Raw genomic sequence first — 19595 nt, 5'->3', positions numbered from 1 at the left:
AGATTATTATCAACTTGGATCGAGGTTACCCATCCTACGAACACACGTGAACCGCTGAACGGACACCGGAAGCTTACGCCCCAAAAAATGAAATTGTATACAAACGCACGTGCGCAGTTCAAATGGTGAATATGGCCGAGTGCGTTGTACCTTTCTTCACAAGCATGTCATCCCGAGATAAGGTTTTTGCTATACTCCTAGACTGGTGAAAGAGTCTACCCCTCACGCTCGTGTGCGAGTCGTGTGTTAACTCCATAATTGGTTAATAGATGGCGCAGCGCGCGGGCTCGGGTAATTAGCCTCAATGAGCCACTTCTGAGCAGTTTCAAGAGCTTGCTGTAATTTATGTGTAATTTTTTATATGTGTTTTAAGCTTAGTCCTCATAAGATTCTTTTTGGAGACATATGAAGATTAATTTTTAGCCAATAATTTTTTTTCAGTTCAATAGTCTCAGGCAACCAACAATGTTTTTGGAGGATAGTTTGCGTCGGTCACGAATTCTTGCACCGGCAAGACTATTATTCAGCCCTTAGCACATTTCGAAACGTAAACAAATCTTTTACAAGAAAAAGCCTATCAAATAACGCATTATGTAGCATTGATTAAAGAACATATGCTATCGAGAATTGTGCATAATAACTGTGTGTTTCTGTAGAAGATATGAAAGAGGAAGATAGGTTAGTATTCTTATGAGATTTAGAGAAAACAGTATTTTCCTGGAAGCCAATATGTCATATGATGTCAAAAGTTAGTGTTCTGGCTGTCAAAAACAGTGGGTGTGTCGCGTACATGTTGGTCATATTTCTCACACCCGTAAATTATCGATTTTTGTCTATTGACTGGATTGGAAGAGTGTTGTAAACATGGGTCTGCCACAAGCCAATTGTATTCGTGGGTGGGAATTCCTTTATGTGCTCAATCAATGGGACGGTGCCGTAGACTTCTACTTTGTTGAGGACCCAGCTGGCACTGCACACTCACTGTCTGCAGCTGAGTAGGGCAGAGACTGGGTCTCCCACTCCCAGAGAAAATATCCCACCAGGCAGCCAATGCCACAAGGCAAAAGTCTCGAGTCCCAAGTCTTGTATCTGAGTAAAATCTTGCTAGAATAGCTGGACTAACCACGAAACAAGAGCCGGCCTTGGAGGTAAAATTTCCCATTTTATTTGTTGACGTTGCCTTTCATGCATTAGTATAGTGTATACTTGTCTGGGGTCTAAAATAAAGTCTATAGCAGGCTGGAAGTCACCATTTTCAAAACCTTGGAAACAGAGTTGCTTCTGTCTGTACCTGAGCAGTCTTCTCTTTCTAAATTTCAGCCTGTCCTTGTGACCATTATCGGCACTAATCCACTATGCAACGCTATAGGATTAGGATGGCGGGAAAAAGGTACCATAACTGTGATCATGAAGTTAGAATGTTCATCATGATATTTGTCTGGTGCTTTACTTTATCATATGGGAAGATAGGTGAGACAGTGTATCATAGCTTGTTCTTTATCTTTCAAAAATACTGCCACGCACATTTCATTTTGCGGGAAACCTATCCAAAGTCTTCATTATCAGGAGTAGTAGAAAAACTTTTGAAAGTAGAGCTATAAGAAAAATTCGCCCTTGCATGTGAGCCAGTTTCAGCCTTGTTACCATTCTCTTCCAGTGTTTGTTGCTGAACCAGAAACTACAGTCGTCCTCCTCGGCGGTGACTTCATGCTGAATTGCTCTGCTAAAGAAACATTAGACATCAACCAAAAGATTACAAACAAATGGTTATTCAATGGAACTGATCTGAAGACCAAATTCCCTGAGGCATCATTCTTCCGAAACAACTCGGTCTATATGACACGAATATCTAAGGTTAGGCCCCGATGTTGTGTGTTGTTTTATAATGGAAATTTTACAAGAATTCCTGTGGTATACTTTGTAAAGTTTTGTGATGAAATCCTGTTATTTGTTTGTTGGTTTGATGCATGAATGAACCCAATGTCGTGAGATATTTAGCAAATTATCATTTCCAGTTTGTAAAGTAGCTTCTCTCTCTTGTCAGGTACATCTTGGTGATTACAGCTGCATGGCTATGGTGGTTAAAGATGGCTCCATTACTGCAAGTGCCACTAGCAAAACTGCTATCGTTCTTTCAGCTTGTAAGTGAGGAAACTATAGAGATGTATCCTTCAATGGTTCGTCTCCAGATTGAAAACATTCTATCAGTGAACGAGGCTGTTATCCTGCTTGTGAAAATGCAGTGATTTCTTCAGCTTTGGCTCCTTTTTCAACAACACTCTGGTCAATTATGGATATGTTGTCACTCAGTTCCAGTCACCAGTGCTTTTCTCCTCTGCTGTTGTTGTTTTCAATTGATCTGTCATACGAAGTATGGGTTCTAATCTATACTTGGTCACACTCAAGTATATAATACTTATTTCAAGTGAACAACCCAGGCTTCTATGAGAGACATGGCCTCAATTTTTGTGGGACACTTCCAGCTGACAACTTCATAAATGTATAGTTCTCCTGTTGCAGATATTGAAGATTTCATCATCTCTCCTACGTCTGTGTCCACAAATGACACATCTAATGCCATCTTCACATGCACAACGGGTAAAAGTGCTCCTCCCCCTTTGGTCTACTGGGAGAGAAATGGTGCTGTATTCTTAGAGGGAAGAGAAACAAAGGCTGTGTTTGGGACGACTGGTGGTGACAACAGTGGTCAGCTCTCGATGAGGTTGGAGGTCTTCACTGATCGGGTGTTGGATGGGTGGTTTGCTTGTGTTGCTACAAATCCACTGTCCAAGGAACGAAGGAAAAGTAGTACCGCTGATTTGAGGGTAAATGGTAGGTTTCTGGATGGATATTGTGAAAGTGATGTTGCTTTGTGTTCTGTCAGAGAAAGTTCAATAAAATTTCAAAAATATAGCACACCACTGCGGTGGATAAATACTGTACTGCATAGACAGGTGTACTGTTATGACAATGGTCATAAAATTCCCAATATAAACCACTTTTGTTTCAACACTGTGCTTGTGGAGATTTCAAAGGATTGGCCTTGTATTTTGGAGGTAATGTGCTGCTTTTTGGTAAAACATGTAGGATGACTCGGTCCTGACTAAGGTGATGTTACATTGAATGATGGGGGGGGGGGGGGGGGTGGCCCTCACCAACCTATTGTCCAAATAATCAACCGCCATACCTTATTTTCAGTGCTGCTGAAACTGCCAACGGTTGTTGTATCACCACCCTCCAGTCTACTCGCTCCTGCCAACCTTCCATTAGAAATCAGATGTGTTATTTCCGGTGTTCCAAAACCCAGCGTAACCTGGGTGCAAGAAAACGGAACGGTGGTTCCAACGTCCTCCAGAGTCTTGATTGCCGATAACGGCTCATTGATTTTCCGTCCTCTCCAAGAAATCGATGCTGGGAATTATGTGTGTCGTGGAACAAATGGACAGGGGTCAGTCTCGGCGAGGCTGACTGAGTTGAATGTTGCTGGTAAGTGCTGTTTTGTAGTGATACAGAGAATTTGATGAAGAGTTTGTTTCGGTTTGGAGAGAATCTGACAACAAACTATTTCTCTTTCAGTTCTTTCCATGAAGTTCAAGAAACATCCGTCCAACACAAGTGCAATATCCGGCCAGGCCGTGACGCTTCATTGCAGCGCCCCCTATAGTATACCTCTGGCCAACATCACCTGGTACAAGAACAACAATATATTCAAGCCAAGATCCGGGGAATATGCAGTAACTGTCCTAAAAACTGGCGATTTATATTTTTCTAATATTCAAACAAATGACGCAGGAATATATTTTTGTGTTGTGTTGAATAACTTTGCTGTTCCGAGAACAGCAGCTTCCATATCTGCGGTGATTACGGTGACAGGTGCCCCTCAGATGATTACGCCACCTATACCTACAACCGTGATTAAGGAGGGTTTACTGAGGTTGACATGCATCGTAAAGGGTGACCCGTTTCCGACTATGACATGGTGGAAGGGAAACGCAATACTCATGGCTAGCAACAGGGTATCATTCAGGTAAGAGAGACTTTCACTGTGTCAGTCTGAAGAAGTGGAGCAAGTAGAGGGATGAACTGTTGTAACGTCGTCAATATTCAGTCTTACATAACATTTGCTCAACTCTATTGAATTAAAACTGAGTCGTAGACCATCAGAGGTCATGATCACTTTGACAACGACTTCATGCTGGTCAAGTTTATAAATTCTAATCTGATCATTTCAGGAATTTGAACCAGGAGCTATGGATAGCGAAGATGACCAAGCTGGACTCTGGTTCATACTTCTGCAAGGCGAATAATAAATATGGAAGCATCAGTAGTCAACCTGTGCTGGTCGATATTGTAGGTGAGTGAGAAACTGCGTGAGTCTTGTGGCTGGAACTTACTTCTACATGACTGTGTGTAGTTTAGTTCTTTCAACCAAGGATGTAGAATATGCCAATGTACTATTAACTGAGAAGCCTTTTAAAGTAGAGTACAGGTCGTTGCAAATCCTTCTTCTGGACGTTGTATAAGACTTGGTCTTGAGTTCACTTTTCTGGCCCACTATTCTATTGTAATTGCCTTGGCAATCAATGTCGGAGCCAAATGCCTCAACTTCTTATTGAAACCATACTCGTTCATTTTCTAGTGCCTCCTCAAATCCTGCAGAGTGTTGAATCTCCGAGAGTCCCTGCAGGAATGTCCACACAGTTACATTGTATCGTCTTTGGTGATCCAGTGCCTGTGGTAGTCTGGCTGAAAGACAGCTACCCGTTGACCCAGTCAGCATTTGTTAGAGTCACAAGGGAACAGGTTCAGTTTCCAAAGATTCGAGCAGAGGATGCTGGGACCTATACGTGTAGGGCGACGAATAAGGGCGGGATGGAGGAGAGCGTGGGGAAGGTTAGAGTTTTGGGTGAGTAGCGATGTCTTTCTTTGCAATGCCAGCATAAGTATGAGGGAAGAGCCAACTCTTGGCTAGGAACTCCTACATTATATTGAAAGTGACAAACGAGGTATAGATCGACACCAAGAACAACTTCAATGGTATTTGGATTATAAAGTGATTTATGTAGTATGTGCTGGCTTATAAGTGGTATAGTGGTGTCGGTACATGGGTTACTCAATTTGCATTGGGTGTCATGAGTTCTGGTCTGGTATTGATACTGGTATAGGATAAGGTATGTAAGATCATTTGATCCATTGAATTGACAGATTTTGTACCTTTTTTGTTCTCCATCTTTCAGTCAAGCCGACCTTTGAGACTGGCCCCAGTGACCTGACTGTCAATCATGGAGTTCATGCAGTACTCACTTGCAAAGGTGCCGGGGTGCCCACACCTGATATTGCCTGGTCATATAATGTAAGTACAGATTGTCCTCCTTTGATTTCTTGACACAGGAGACATTGAAGCAATCATCATTTGATTTGAGAAGTCCAAATCTTAAGTTGTCCATGATGTCAGCCCACTTACTCTCTAACCACAAACACAGTTATTCCAGTAGTTCCACTCTGCCTATCATTGGAATGACACTGCATATCAGAAGCAACTGCTTGACAGAACCTGAAGTTTAATCTTACAAAATGAATAATCTTGTTCAACAGTTTTCTCTCTCAATAGCCATCTTTATTCTGACGTTTCTCTTCAGAATACCAAAACATTCCCTCCTGGCGCTGTATTCTCCCCTGACAAGAAAACCCTGACCATTGTCAGTGCACATCTTGAACACATTGGAGTCTATAAGTGCACTCTACAGAATGAAGTTGGTACTGCTGAGCAGGAAGGAAAACTTGTGGTCCAAGGTAGGAGCAGATGACCCTTGCAGCACCGACCTTGGTGTCTCTCAGGCTTGAAGGCAGATCAGTAGCTTAGAGCACTGGGCTTATATCCAGTAGTAATTCACAGGTTCGACTCTCTGAAAGATCAGATATATCTGTTTGCTTGAGTAAGGGCCTTGGGTTTCAAGAGTGCCTTTCTGGGAGAGATGGTTCATAGGTCTTAATCACTGTATGGCAACCAGGCTGCGATTATTCAGAGTGTTTAAGCCTGAATATTCAAAGTTTTGTCATGTTTACAGTGTGCTTTAAGACAGAATGTCATCCTGTGCTAAAGCACTGTTATGGATGTTTAGTTTTGACTATTCTTTCAGTGAAGCCTACCATCCATAACATCACTGGGCCAACCGTCGTCAGCCAGACCCACGACCTCACCCTCACCTGTGTGGCCAATGGAATCCCCTTCCCTAGAATCACCTGGTCTCTCAACATGAAACACCTGGTGGAATCCACAGATAAACGAATCTTGTTCCCAAAGAGGAATGTCATCCTGATCAAGTTTATAACAACGGCTGATGCAGGGGATTATAAATGCGTTGCTGTGAACGTCCTTGGCAGAATGGAAGCCCAGATCAGGGTCTATGTGAGAGGTGAGTTTGACTGATGTTCAAAGTCACAAGTCTTGATATTTATTGCTAGAAAACTTGAAGCCATTGCAAAAGCCAAGTCAGAAGATGACTGATTAAACTCATTTTACATTACTTTTTTTATGGAAACGAATTGAGATTTATCATAATCTATATGTATTTTAACAGACCATAGCATATTTACTTGATCCCATCATGATGAGAGTAGAGGGCCTCTATGTGTTGACCTATCTTACAGCATTATTTGTTCATTTTTAGATCCACCTCGACCTCCAGCTCTGCAGATACCAAGGCCATCCTCTGTCAACTCTGTCACCTTGACATGGCTCCCGGTCAAACAGGAAACAAACAATAATGTTACATTCTGGGTCATCCAGTACAGATTGAGGTAAACGGCTAGAATATGGACAGGCAGAATGTCCCCTGAAAAGATGGCATGTAGATGTAGGAAGGACCTACATGGTTGAGTGGTTGGATGTCCTTAATGAGTTGTTAGAATTCAACTTCAACAGTTCCTCACTTATGTCTCTGCCACAGCAGACACATGATAGCCATTAAATTCTGGATAAACAGATCATAGTTGGCAACCAAAGTTTAGGCAAGTATCGGGCACTCACAGTCTGTTGCTTAAACTTTCCTTTTCTTTCATACAATCGTAAAGTACTCAATCCAAAAGTGCACTTGTGACATTCTTGTCCGCTCTTTCTGTCTCCAGCATAGCCCCAGACTTCTCCATCGTCCGCAGCGACATCCCAGTTACTCTGAATTCATACGAAGTGTCCGGTCTCCAATCTGCAACCACGTATCACTTCCGTATGGCTGCTAGGAACGAGGTTGGCATTGGGCAATACACCGGTGTCCTGAGTGCTAAGACATATGAAACTGGTAGGTCTGATTGATTTCATTCTTGTTGCAGAACTCCATCTTGAAAATCTCTGAAAAAATGTAAATATTGAGGTGTAAAAACTGTTTTTTTGAAAGTTAGTGTTGTGTATGAAGATAAAATCAACATTTTCCGAGGTGTAAAACTCGAAATATTTTGAGGTGTGTTTCATTTTCTTTCCACCAGCACCCACTGCCCCCCGGAGGGTCAAGGTCATGTCACAGAAAGCTCGCAATGTGACGCTCTCCTGGGAAAAACCAAGCAACCTGCGAACATCAGACGTGACTGATTATGAGGTCCACTACAGGAGGATGGACAGGATTGAAGGTAGGAGAATGTTTCCTGGTGCCCAGGTTACATCCTGAGACTCTCCGATGACCAGCATAAACACACCTGGCCATGGACGTTGACTGCTGGGCAAAACTAAGTGGGATGGAGGCTGTCATGTCGATAGAACTTAAAATATTGTTGTACAAAACCAGAACCATACAACACATACCACAGCTGATCAACTATAAGTCTGTAATGATCTGATTACATTTCAGACTTTGTCTCTCTCCATGTGACACCAGTTCTTCCAACCCAGACACACACTGTCCTCGGCCTGCATCCACACCGACCTTACCAATTCAAGGTCAGAGGTGCCACTCGAGACAAGGATGCTCAGCTGTGGGGAATGTTTAGTGAGACAGTTACTGCTAACACTACTATGGATTGTGAGTATATCACATCATCAGTTGGCTGTTTAAGGACGAATTACTTGTTGTCCTGCTTGTCACTGCCCTTTGACAGTGAAATTAGTTGAGCCTCCTAAGCAGTGGCTTGTCAAGGTCAGAGAAACTAACTTTCGCTCTACAGAGGTTGCGACAAATGCTTCTAGGTTCCCACTGGCTGGAGCTAATGTTGTCCATTCCTTCACCTCTTCCAGATGATAGCTGTTGCCTCTTCCTGCCTTCAATGTATGATAGTGTTCTTCAAACTATATGAGAACATTTTCAGTAAAAGTCGTGTGAAAGTGTTTATTTCTTCTTTTGCAGTACCTACTCTTCCACCTCAGCACCTCACCATGAAAGTGCTGTCGGACACATCCATTACTGTGTCGTGGGAAGCCATCCCGGTCGAATCACAAAACGGGCCAATATCCCTCTACAGGGTTCACTACAAACAGACCAACATCCCTGGCAACCAGGAAACAACAGTTAGTGCCCCGGCAACCGTTGTCAACGTATCTAACTTGTTACCATGGCGATATTACACTTTTACAGTCGCTGGGATGAATCCAATTGGTCACAGCCCATATAGTGAAGCTGTCGTTGCTAGGACGCTGCCTGGCCTACCCACGGGTAGTCCACAAGATGTTCAAATGGTCGGGTTATCCTCGACTAGTATCTCAGTAACTTGGAAGGTAGGTTCATTATTGTCCGAGGTTCCTGAGCTTCAGGCTCTCAGCTTAAAAACTAAACATTTCCCGCCTTTTATGATCCCAATCAAACCCTCCATCTCTAATTGACATACTTGAGTTGGTCATCAGAGGATGCCTGAGGGGGATTATAGATGGCCAGAAGGCTGCTGCACAGTCTAAAGGGTTTAATGTGCCGAACTGGATCGGAATTTTCATCTCATCAACCCCGAGCAACAGAAAATCAAGGGATGTATTCCTAATAACATCAATTCTGAAATACTACCGGCTGGTGCATGGCTGCCTGTGATTCAGTCTGTTGCTTGCCGTCTTCAGTTTGATATCGATTGTGTTGGTGTGGGTTTTCTTGCATTTTGGGCTGTCTTCTCATGTAGCGTGTGTACTGTAAGGTTTGAAGTGTTCATCAGTTCAAGTTTGTTTTGTTTTATTGTTTTAAAACCATTGTGTAACATTTGGAGGGCGTAGTGCAAGACAGTGTGAGTGTCACTTTGCTTGGTGGTCTTGTACTTTGCCCTCTCAAACTGACATCTAACCATCAGCTGAAGCCTTAAATCTGGAGCTGAGAAGTGTGGAAAATATCAGGTTGCCCCCAAAAGGCCTAGTTTTACAAGACATTTTTGGAGTTTTATGTTGGAAAATCATCTATAGTATGCATAAGGCTTGTGTGTGAATGAAAGTTAAGGAACGCAAGTCAGTAAAGAACGTGATGGTCCTTGGCGGTCAGCCAACTTAACTACACTTCTCAGGTCTTCTGCTTTCTAACATGGCCTGTATATTAACCCTCTCTCTCCAAGGCCGTGGAAGCTAACAAACAGAACAGCGCCATCTCTGGTTATATTTTACACTATCGGGATACACTCGCTAATAAGACCACAGAACTTATGGTGAATGGGTCAGATACGCTCTCTGCTAACATCAGGTAACCATAGCATCATAACATACTTGTAATCGTAGTAACCCTTGAGTATTTCACTCTTTTCCTCACCAAATCTCTTTGCTGCACCACTCAGCAATTTATAGTACATCTGTCACTGTTAGACACCTTTCAAGCTTCACTTGATCTTCACTTGATCTTCACTTGATCTTCACTTGATCTTCACTTGTAGTCGTGTGCCATGACATCTCACCCACTTGTTCAGTTCACCAGTTGAACGGCCTCCTGGTGGTGGAGCTCTGACTTATGGGGTCACCTCTGTTTTGACTTCAAGTGCTCAGTCGTCAAAATCAACCAGGTGCAACAGAGGTGATGGCGATAAGCATCATCGAGGCTCGCCCCATAAGTCAGCCATTTTGTTTGCTGACGACAGAACGCCATCACTAGAGGCACTGATCAGGTAACATGGGGATATCAGAAGCTCTCCACAGAATGCTTTCTCTTGTTCATCACTAACAACAAGAACATGTCTCTGTCTGGCACCAATAGGAACTCCTGAGACCCTGCTCTTTCTTTCTCATCACCTTTGCTTGCATTTCCTTCAGCTGCATCTCTCACCAGATATCAATCTCTGTAGCATGTTCTGCAGTTCTCAGCATCCATAAATCCATTGATTTTTGTGTCTGTGTTGTACTTTTTGGGAGGAACGTTTTCTGACAGTTTTATGCTATGTTTTGTATGATATGTACCTAACTAGTCATTTCAATGTTGCATCACATGTATTCAAGTCAATTAAAGGATTGAATCCTATCAAAATCAGATTCAATTTAGCCAGATTTGTAGGTTTCTTTTCAGCTATGATGAGTTTGTGGATGTCTATTTCAGTGGTCTACAACCATGGACAGAATACTCCATCAGGATCCAAGCATTCTCTGTGCAGATTAAGCCAGGTCGTGGACCGCTCAGTGAGGAGAGGAAGCATAGAACCAAACCAGACGGTAAGTGATCTTTGTTGTATAAAACATCTATCATGTTTCAAACACCTGCTTATGATGGGGTTACATGTGTAGTTTTCTTCTCTTCCTTCTCAGACACACAAACCAGATAAAGAAACTTCTACACCATTGGCTTGCTCTGCAAAGTGTGGTGTGAAGTAAATTGAAACCAACAGTACGTGTTTCTCCTCCACTTAGTGCAACATTATCAGGGCAGGTTGGAGCAGTGTCAAGAAGGGGGAGTTCCTGTTTTTTTTTGGAGTTTTTTGTCAAAGTTCCTCTTGTATCAATTCCAGTTCCTGGGAAGGTGAGAAGTCTCAAGGTCATCCCCTCTGCCTTCTCGGCTACAGTGATGTGGGATGCACCAGCAACACCTAATGGTGTCATTGAGAACTACACCATAGTCTACTCACTTATCAGTCGCGTCCAGGTCGCAGAGAGCAGTACGTTCTCCCTCACTAGTGATGTGAATGACGCCAGTGCGCCTGGTGACGAGGTGGAGAAGACTAGTGCCGAAGCTTTGACAAGTGATGGTACTGGTACAGTGAGGGAAGGAGATGAATCAGCAGTGATGACTGAGATGACTGGTCCGGACACAATGGCTACAACAGATTCTGTGGTCATCGATGGATCCACATCAACTCTCAGATCTCCATCTGAACCAAGCGACTCCGCCACTACATCACCAGAAACAAGTCCAGCCCATGTATCTGCTGCCTCCGTTCAACCACAGTCAGGTATGTGGACATCATTAGAAGTCTGTAAACATGGGATAAAGAAGCAGGCATTTTCTCTCGTGAGTGCTCTTAGAAAGATTAACAGAAATCTACATGCATTCTGTTTTCTTTTGTGGCATCCCACTCTTGTCACTTCTGTTGTTCATTTCTTGGTTCATGCGTGTGATAGAGTGATGTCCTGAATAAAGAGGTCAGATTGAAGAGAAATGGCGGATCCTGAATCAAAATCAGTGTCTTTAAGAGGGAGGGTGTCCTGCTCATAGACGTCTCCGCTGAGGGAGGTTCCACTCCAGTCCAAGAGTGAGTCCTGGCACAGAAACATGATCTGTAAACCTTGCTTTTCCAGGGAGTGGCTCCAGGAAGAAACGAGCAGCAAATCCAGCCACCACAACTGTCGATGTGACAACGAAACCTCAACCTACAGTGCTGCCCCCTACCTGGACCATCAGTAGCATGACTTCACCCGTCACACTGACTCAGCTGGAGCCTAACTCGATCTACAACATCAGTGTGCTGGCAGCAACATCAGCTGGATTTGGGAAAGAACCGGTGGTTGCTTCCTTCACAACATGTGAGTAGAAGTTGTGTGGAGGATTCCAGGCCTATCATTGTTTGTGTCCTCATGTCCTTTTCAGGGGAGGGATCTTTGGGGTTGTGAATGAATATGACTAGCCAGTCCAGGTGTACAGGCATGGTATGACTCAATGAGGGGAGACACTCTATTGAGGAGTTAGATCATCACCATCAAAAGTCTATGGGTGTCTTGGCCTATTTGATCATTCAACGGTCAGTGTCTTGTAATAGCTTTGACAGTTGATCTCATTTGAATTAGAAAGTAAGGTTGTATTCTTGAACCAGTTTTCAATGGATAAAAAATCCCTCTTGGTCGCGACAGCTTGGGTGGGTCATGAACTCGACAGGAGTGATTTATCTAATTGTTTTGAGTAGACAGGCTTTGGTCAACATGTCGCTCTGTAGGTCAATATCATGTCTCATTGCAAAGCAGGAACAGGTCTAATTAACTGATTACCAGTCACTACTTAAAGTTTGTAGGTCACGGAAGATTGATGTTGTCCAAACAAGGCCTATGACATTAAAGATTATATGATGTAATTTTTTGAATACATATTACATGTTATCTGGGTCAAGGAGTTGAAGTCATTACGTCAATGAAGATATGTTGATATAGAATTGTCTACACCTTGTTACTTTTACTTGTGGATAATTTTGTTGTTGTTGCCAAGTTGGATTTCATCAAGTTTGAATGGGCGATTTGTATCATTTCATTGTTTTGGTGAACTGATGAAAATGATCTCACAGTACGATGCAACAGGTAAACTTTTCCAATTCACGACTGTTTCAGCTTTCAGGGTTCTGTGTGTGTAATCTTATACAGATGAGTGAGCATGATCTGAGTTTGATATGTACTGTACATTGAGAGTGCATAAAGTCATTATCTGTATTAATGAGGATATTATCATCAATCACCTCATTGAATCATCATTTCAGCTCTCCCAATACCAACTAAAGAGGATACCTCCACAATACCAATGACTCTCTCCGAAGGTTCTGACAAATTAACCCTTTGGTCTTTATCATTGCTGTAAGGAAGGATATGGACATAAGGCTTTTCATTGTAGTTTCATTTCAACAAAGTGATCCGGGGGCCTGAGTGTACCCTAGCAGGACACAGTCTGATGGCCCAACTGTTCCCATGTCTATATTCTTCCTTTCATGCATAAGTGTATGATTCAGTTGAACACATTTCTCTGTCAGTTTATCTCAGTGTCATCTTCAGTCTGACCTTTTGGCGGTTGGAAATGAAGCTTTCATTTCAAATTCACCCAGATTAAACTTCACAACAGCCAACTCTCACATCACCACAGAAAGACACTCGCCCCTCTATCACTTCATCAGTTGTTTGGTTTACGAAAAATAAATGATTGGGATGAATTACTGTATTATTTGGTTGGGACACAGAACATGCAAAATTAGATATGCACACCTTATACATTTGGGCTACATGTACATGTACACATGTTTATACCGTGCAGTATTAACTATAGGATTGCTTGATGTGATTATACCAGTAACCTCTTCTTACATCTCTCTCAGCTCATACCACTTCATGTCTTCCTGAAGCCTTCCGGGGCTGTCTATTCTTAGATTTAATCAGGTTACATTAAGTTAGTCTTAAGCATACTGTTAATATGCAGCTACAGCGACAGATTATTATCAGCAAAGTCATCATTTAGGATACAATACCAGCATTAGGATGACTGAACCAGCCTCGGATGCAGTATCATCTTTAAGTCTAGTCGCTGAATTGTGACTTGTTGAAAAATGCCAGTACATGCCCAGCCGAGCTCCCCTTGTAAGTGTTATTTCATACAGCTCCTACACAAGGATGTACATGTTTACATGGATCTTAGTCATCAGTTGTTCCTGGCTTCCAATCGCTCACAAGTTGCTTGCAACAGTGTGGTGGTTGGTGATGCACGTGTAGGGTAAAGTCATGGCTGCCAGTGCAGCAGACTATCATTACGCAGCAGACTATCATTACGCAGCAACTTTACTTTATAACTTCTTTCACACCACTATAAACATTGCGAGACATCTCCTCCAATACTGTATTTTGTTGTATTTTCCAAATCCCTGTGTACAGAACCCTGACACAGTCACATCTGTCCTGTGAGAACTGTTCACTCTCTCACAATAGGCAACCTCATGTGTTGTACATTCCCATCACAATACATCAATCCTGTCACAACAATACATGCAGTAGGAGTAACATTGTCCAAAACAAAGACTTCATTCTCAGTGCAGCAGTAGGCCTAAAGCAAACTAATACAGTGGAACCTCTCAAAGTGGACACCTCTCTAGCAGGACCCCCTCTCCTTTAGGTCGAGTGGAGTTGGTCCCAATTGGATTGTTTCTACACATGTTGACCTCTGTAATCAGGACACCTCCCTAATAAGGACAGCATTTGTCAGTTCCAGAGGTGTCCTTAATGGAGAGGTTCTGCTGTAGTTAAGGTTAAGAGAGGATATACAAAATGCACAAGGACTCTTTACTTCAGAGATTTTTGAGAATGTGTCCCCAAACCAAATCAAGTATGGGCATTATCATAAGTGTGCTTGAGCTTATAGGCCTATTGAATTATAAATCTATTGCCTAGACCTATTTTCCTAAATAATCCACAAGGTACCATTCTATGAGTGTTCCACTGAGACATCCAAAATTTGAGTCATCATTTCATGACTGGCTGCAGTTACCATTCTGCTAGATTATCAGTGTTAAGTATGAGTCAGTATTGAAACAAAGATTTATGAAGATGCCATCACCATCTTTCTATAGCCTGGTCATGCTCGTTTCTGTACCAAGTTTGGGATTCTAAAAACCCACCAGGTGTGTCTTTATATTTGTAGCTAAAGTTTGACCTTTAACCCTTTCAGTGCCTACTGGCATTACGACAACACTGAGCACAACAACGGAAGTCGCACCCGTCTTCCTGCCCTTTGGGATCCGGCAAGAGCATCTGGCGTTTTTCATTGGAGGATGTGTTGCCGTGGCGACGATACTCATCATACTTATCATCGTCTGCGTCCTGTGTTGTGTCAGACGCAAGCGTCGTAAAGAATCACCAAGAAGAATCTGTAAGTATCACTGGCTATCTGTATCACTGTGTAAATAAACTCTATGAACAGGGTTCCTGTCTTAACTGTACAACATGTATAGTGTAGGACCAGAAGGGTACCTAGAGCAGAATAAGCTAAGTGACTTGCCTGAGGACGTGTTCAGTGTAACACGTACAATTGCCTATAACCAGGAAACAACACTCACGTATATGATAACAAAATATTGTTATTGAGTCAAATGAATATTATCTTTTGTGTTTTTGACGACCACCCAGTTTAGGCTGCAGGCCTGCTGGCTTGACACATATCTAACACGTCCTGATAGGCTTATTTCATAGTACGGTATTTGACAGTTTATGTTTGTTCAATATTTGTCTACTGGGTCGCTTCTGATAACTGGTTGTTTGCATTTGTTCATGTAAATGCTTGCAATGATGGAGTCGGCCATGGTGGCCAGGGAGCCCAGGGATCCAGGTATGGTATGTTCACATGTGTGTTCAGCTCCTCTCCTTGTGTTCAGCGATCAGTGTTATCTTGAATCTCATTGTATTTCCAGTTGTGCCACCAGCCGCGAGCTCCACAGGAGAGAAAGCTCCAAGTCTGTCAGATGCAAGTGAACCACCATCAACCAGGTAAGCTATGCAGTTGCATATGTTCACTTTCGATGACAGCGTCATGCCTAAGAGCCAGTGACGTGCCATTCCAGTGCTTCCATGCATCATTCTGTCCCAATAACAGATGAACCCTTATCATCAATCTCCAGCACTTGTCTGTACTTCATGTGAACGTTTTCATTTCAGAAATCTTAAGAGTCTGCAGGGCACAAAATCGATGTCAAAATCATCTAACGTCAGTTTCAACCCAAATCCTGAGGTTCATATGCAGCAGGGCAGCAGTTCTGAATGTCAGTCCAGCCATTCTGGTGGTGTCAGGTCAAACTTTGAAACAAGGCCAACTCATCCTGTCAGTGGGTTTTCTACACCGTCATGTGACCACTCACGCTCGGAGACGTCATTGTCGGGATTTAATCTGATACAAAATCTGTCGTCTGTGGAAGGTGAGTCGTCTGTATTTTCACAGTAAAAAACACCATATCGTAATGAACCTTTTCTCCAAAAGTTGTGTAATGGTTTCCTGTGGCAGTGTACTCATACAACCTCTCCTACTCTTTGCTCAGTTCGGTTCATATCAACCTCTGTTTCAGGTATTGAAAACCCTGGGTACCAGGTAAACCAAGCGGACAGCGACTCGGACAACACAAAGTATGGCAACATACCCTTAGCAACACAGCATTATCCTTCAGGGAGGGTGAGTAACTGATGAAATAACACAATAGAACAAGAATAGAGCTATGTATAGTGATAAAATGCCTCTCAAGTGCTGTCAATGATACCCTGGTATAAACCTTTCAGTTGATACTTGAACCATTTTCAAGTCTGGCATTGTCTCCAGGCACAGTGTGTTCCTTTGCCTCAGTTTGTGAAGTATGGCCATGACTCTCCATGATTTCGGAAATTCAGTGATGAAATATAAAGTTTCATTCAAAGATTGAAGTCATATGTGCAGAGGAAGGGCTCAATTGACTGGAGCATGGGTTCACCAAATCAACACAACTCTTGTTTATGTTCACAGTATAAGATGTTGGATTAAGGTCTGTAACTATAGTGACCATAACACCTTATGTTTTTGCGTCTCATCACATGGTTTTTCTTCTCCTGCCAGATAGTTTTATAGATGTGACATTGAAGCATGACCCTATGTGTTCATCCTGTAACTGGTAGTTTAGTATGAAGAGAGCTTGGCCGTTGAGTTTTGGGTCAATGTTGTTGAATGGTGAAATGTGGTCATTACTTCTAAAATCAAGGTTAATGACCCGTGGTGGAGTAGGTCTAGGACAATTGATTTTGTTTTTTTGAGGGGGCGCCCTTTTGCCACCTATTTTATTTCCTGGATCAGTTTTCAATACCTGTTTTGTGTTTAGGTCTGTATTGATTTACTATAATAAACCCGGCTTTGCTTGTTGTTGTCATAGAAAAGGCCATACATGCAATTCCCCATTGACAACACCAGCATGAAAGTAAAACGTTAGGCTGTCAGTGTATTCTAGACCCCAGATCTGTTAGATTTTAATCAACGCCAACAGAAGCAAATGGAAGTCTACTCATAACAGGTTGCTGTGCAGGGCTCTGATGAAATTGGCTTGAATGTGTAATTTACAACTTGTCAGCTCTGATGATGCATATGGTGCATGTGCATGTCTCACACAATAATGCCAGTCTACCATCGGATGTCACTTTTTTGGTATGATTGAATGATAGTTTTCCCCATATTTAGAGTTTAGAGGTCTGTAGAAAACATGATCATCTTATCTCTCTGACATCTGATGATCTGCTTATGATCTATCACCATTTTGATGAGTTCTTGCTCCTTATTCCAGCGCCAAGAGGTGATCTCTAAACGTCTAACTCATCAGATGAAGCGGCGAAGTGCCCACGTCATCGCGATGCAGCGGGAACGCCAATCAACGTTAATCGCCCCGGATGATATCGATCTTCTTGCTAACGAATCAGTGATAGTTTACGATGAAAGGACTGCCCTCTAGGGATCATTATAGGAACAATGTATGGATATACTGACTAAGGCACATCTGGCTGGTCTCTCCGTTAGCCCTCCAGACATCTTGAGGCCATTTTATAGACACTAGTTATAGATTCTATGCTGGAAATGATCCGTTATAAGAATGAAGATAAGGTTATGGTAAAACACTAGCATATTCTGTAACATATTAGTGAATGTCCTTTGGAAGACAGATCTGTTTGCCTCTGAGATTTCTTATATCATTCCATGATAGGAATCAGTCAGATGGTGATAATGTTGAAGTGATAAGAAAGGGCTTTAGTTGATATTAGTTGGGAGGAGAGTCATAATGTTGACTGGCACTCATCTAGGAATAAACCTGTGATAGTATTTTCCTTGTCATCCTCTCCTCTAAGTTGGTTTAACGGCTGTTATGTCCTGATTTAGAACTACCAGGGATCGGAGGAGCATTTTCAGACACCAAAACAGGAATATTCCTGTGCTGAAACTTTGTCTAATTGCTAACTTATTTGCATTTTTAAGTCCTTTATAAAGTTAGTTTTCAATTCAAAATGTAAAATGTTTTTCCTTTCTGGTTCTTATCTGATGGTGATATTTCTTATCACATTGATTCATTGTAATGACTCTGACCTCTGTCTTGATGTGTAGATGACTCATCAATCCAATCTGGTCCATTTTATTGTGTATTTTACAGGGGAAAGAAAAAAAGATTGATACAAATCTATTCATCAAACATTCCAGAAACAAAACTGCTGGTTTTTATATTTTGTATGAAATTGTCTTCAGAAAGCATTTTTACAAAGTCATGAACCTGCAATGAGAAAGCAGCTCAACTTGTACTCAGTGGTTCCTCATAGGCTTCATATATGTACATGTATCATTTCATCTGAAGTAAGCTGTTAGTAGGCCAGCCCATTGATATAATCAGGGGCACCGTTCATTTCCAAAGACCGAGCGAGGGGTTCAGTAGGACATATTTTCTATGTACCACTTACTACAAAGACATCCATGCATGTTGATGAGTAAGGAGATGAGAAAGGTGTGACTGACCCTTGGCTCCTTGAACCATTCGTTCCCATTTTTCGCTCTTTTATTCTGTATGCTTCAAATGTTCAAATACGCTTTTATTTTGGGAAACTGGCAATATTTAAGTAAATACATGTGTAAGATTTTGTCTTTAATAATAATACTTTCTTGACTAGTTACTGTGTTCGTATTAATATCATCATAGAGAAGATGAGTCACAGCCTGAACATTCCAGCATTGTCGGCACATGTCTATAGCCCACAGTCTAATTAAGAATGTCGCCGGATGCCATTTCAAAAACAAATTATAGTAGATCTATGGTGAAATGCAGCCTTAAGACCGGCTTTGAACTGCGAGTGATAGACAATTCGCTGAGGCTAGTCTGTGAAAGGAATGACAGTGAGGTTTCGCAACCACTTTTGGGCTTGCGTCCACGATTTTGTCGTGGAACCACTTTGATAGAGAATAGGAACTTATGGGAATATTTCAAATGTTGCTCTGTAATTTAAGGGGACCGTCTCAGGGATTTTGTAAATACGCATCCATCAGGTGGTCGTGTCCCCAGGTCCCGCCCGAGGACTCCCTGTTTATATAAGTGTTTCATGATAGGACACCTTTAACTGACGTCATCGTGTAAGCCTTTCAATGTCGAGGAAAAACCATGGGAAAGGCCGTTTAGCGGGTAGTTTAGGCAGGTTGGAGAAGAAGTGTAGGCCAAGCCTATAAACAAGTTATAGGCCTAATATTCCAATGTCAAAAGGTCAAACAAAACTCCACATATTTCATATATGAACTCTATATAGCTAATGCTGTTGCCGACGCTATGACACCACGTGGCTTAAAGGGACACTATAGGCAGCAGCTAGTTAGGCAAGTTAACACCTTCAGCGCCGAACCACGTAGATCTACGTGGCCCAAATCCCCCTCCTCTTTGAGCTGGTTATCGGAGTCTCATGGACTTCATGAAAGTACTACACCATCGCCATCTTCAGGGCAAGAGAGAAACAAGAA

The 19595-nt window shown here is 42.3% G+C and overlaps 1 protein-coding gene across 1 annotated transcript; it reads left to right on the top strand.

Moving 5' to 3' along the window:
• Positions 1–540: 540 nt before the first annotated feature.
• On the top strand, positions 541–18759 carry LOC135501186 (protein sidekick-1-like). The gene is made up of 26 exons (XM_064793100.1): positions 541–678; positions 1321–1470; positions 1658–1854; positions 2045–2141; positions 2521–2832; positions 3199–3486; positions 3577–4027; positions 4233–4354; positions 4640–4906; positions 5238–5353; positions 5640–5793; positions 6141–6416; positions 6672–6801; positions 7129–7298; positions 7483–7623; positions 7842–8012; positions 8334–8701; positions 9511–9635; positions 10476–10588; positions 10882–11322; positions 11669–11893; positions 14778–14978; positions 15517–15592; positions 15761–16017; positions 16165–16268; positions 17398–18759. The coding sequence occupies exons 2-26, from the start codon at positions 1356–1358 to the stop codon at positions 17560–17562; spliced, it is 5082 nt and encodes a 1693-aa protein (XP_064649170.1). The 5' UTR covers positions 541–678; positions 1321–1355; the 3' UTR covers positions 17563–18759.
• Positions 18760–19595: the final 836 nt, after the last annotated feature.

The sequence above is a fragment of the Lineus longissimus genome, chromosome 17, assembly GCF_910592395.1.
Source record: "Lineus longissimus chromosome 17, tnLinLong1.2, whole genome shotgun sequence".
Taxonomy (NCBI): domain Eukaryota; kingdom Metazoa; phylum Nemertea; class Pilidiophora; order Heteronemertea; family Lineidae; genus Lineus; species Lineus longissimus.
This window is presented reverse-complemented; position numbering and strand designations above follow the sequence as displayed.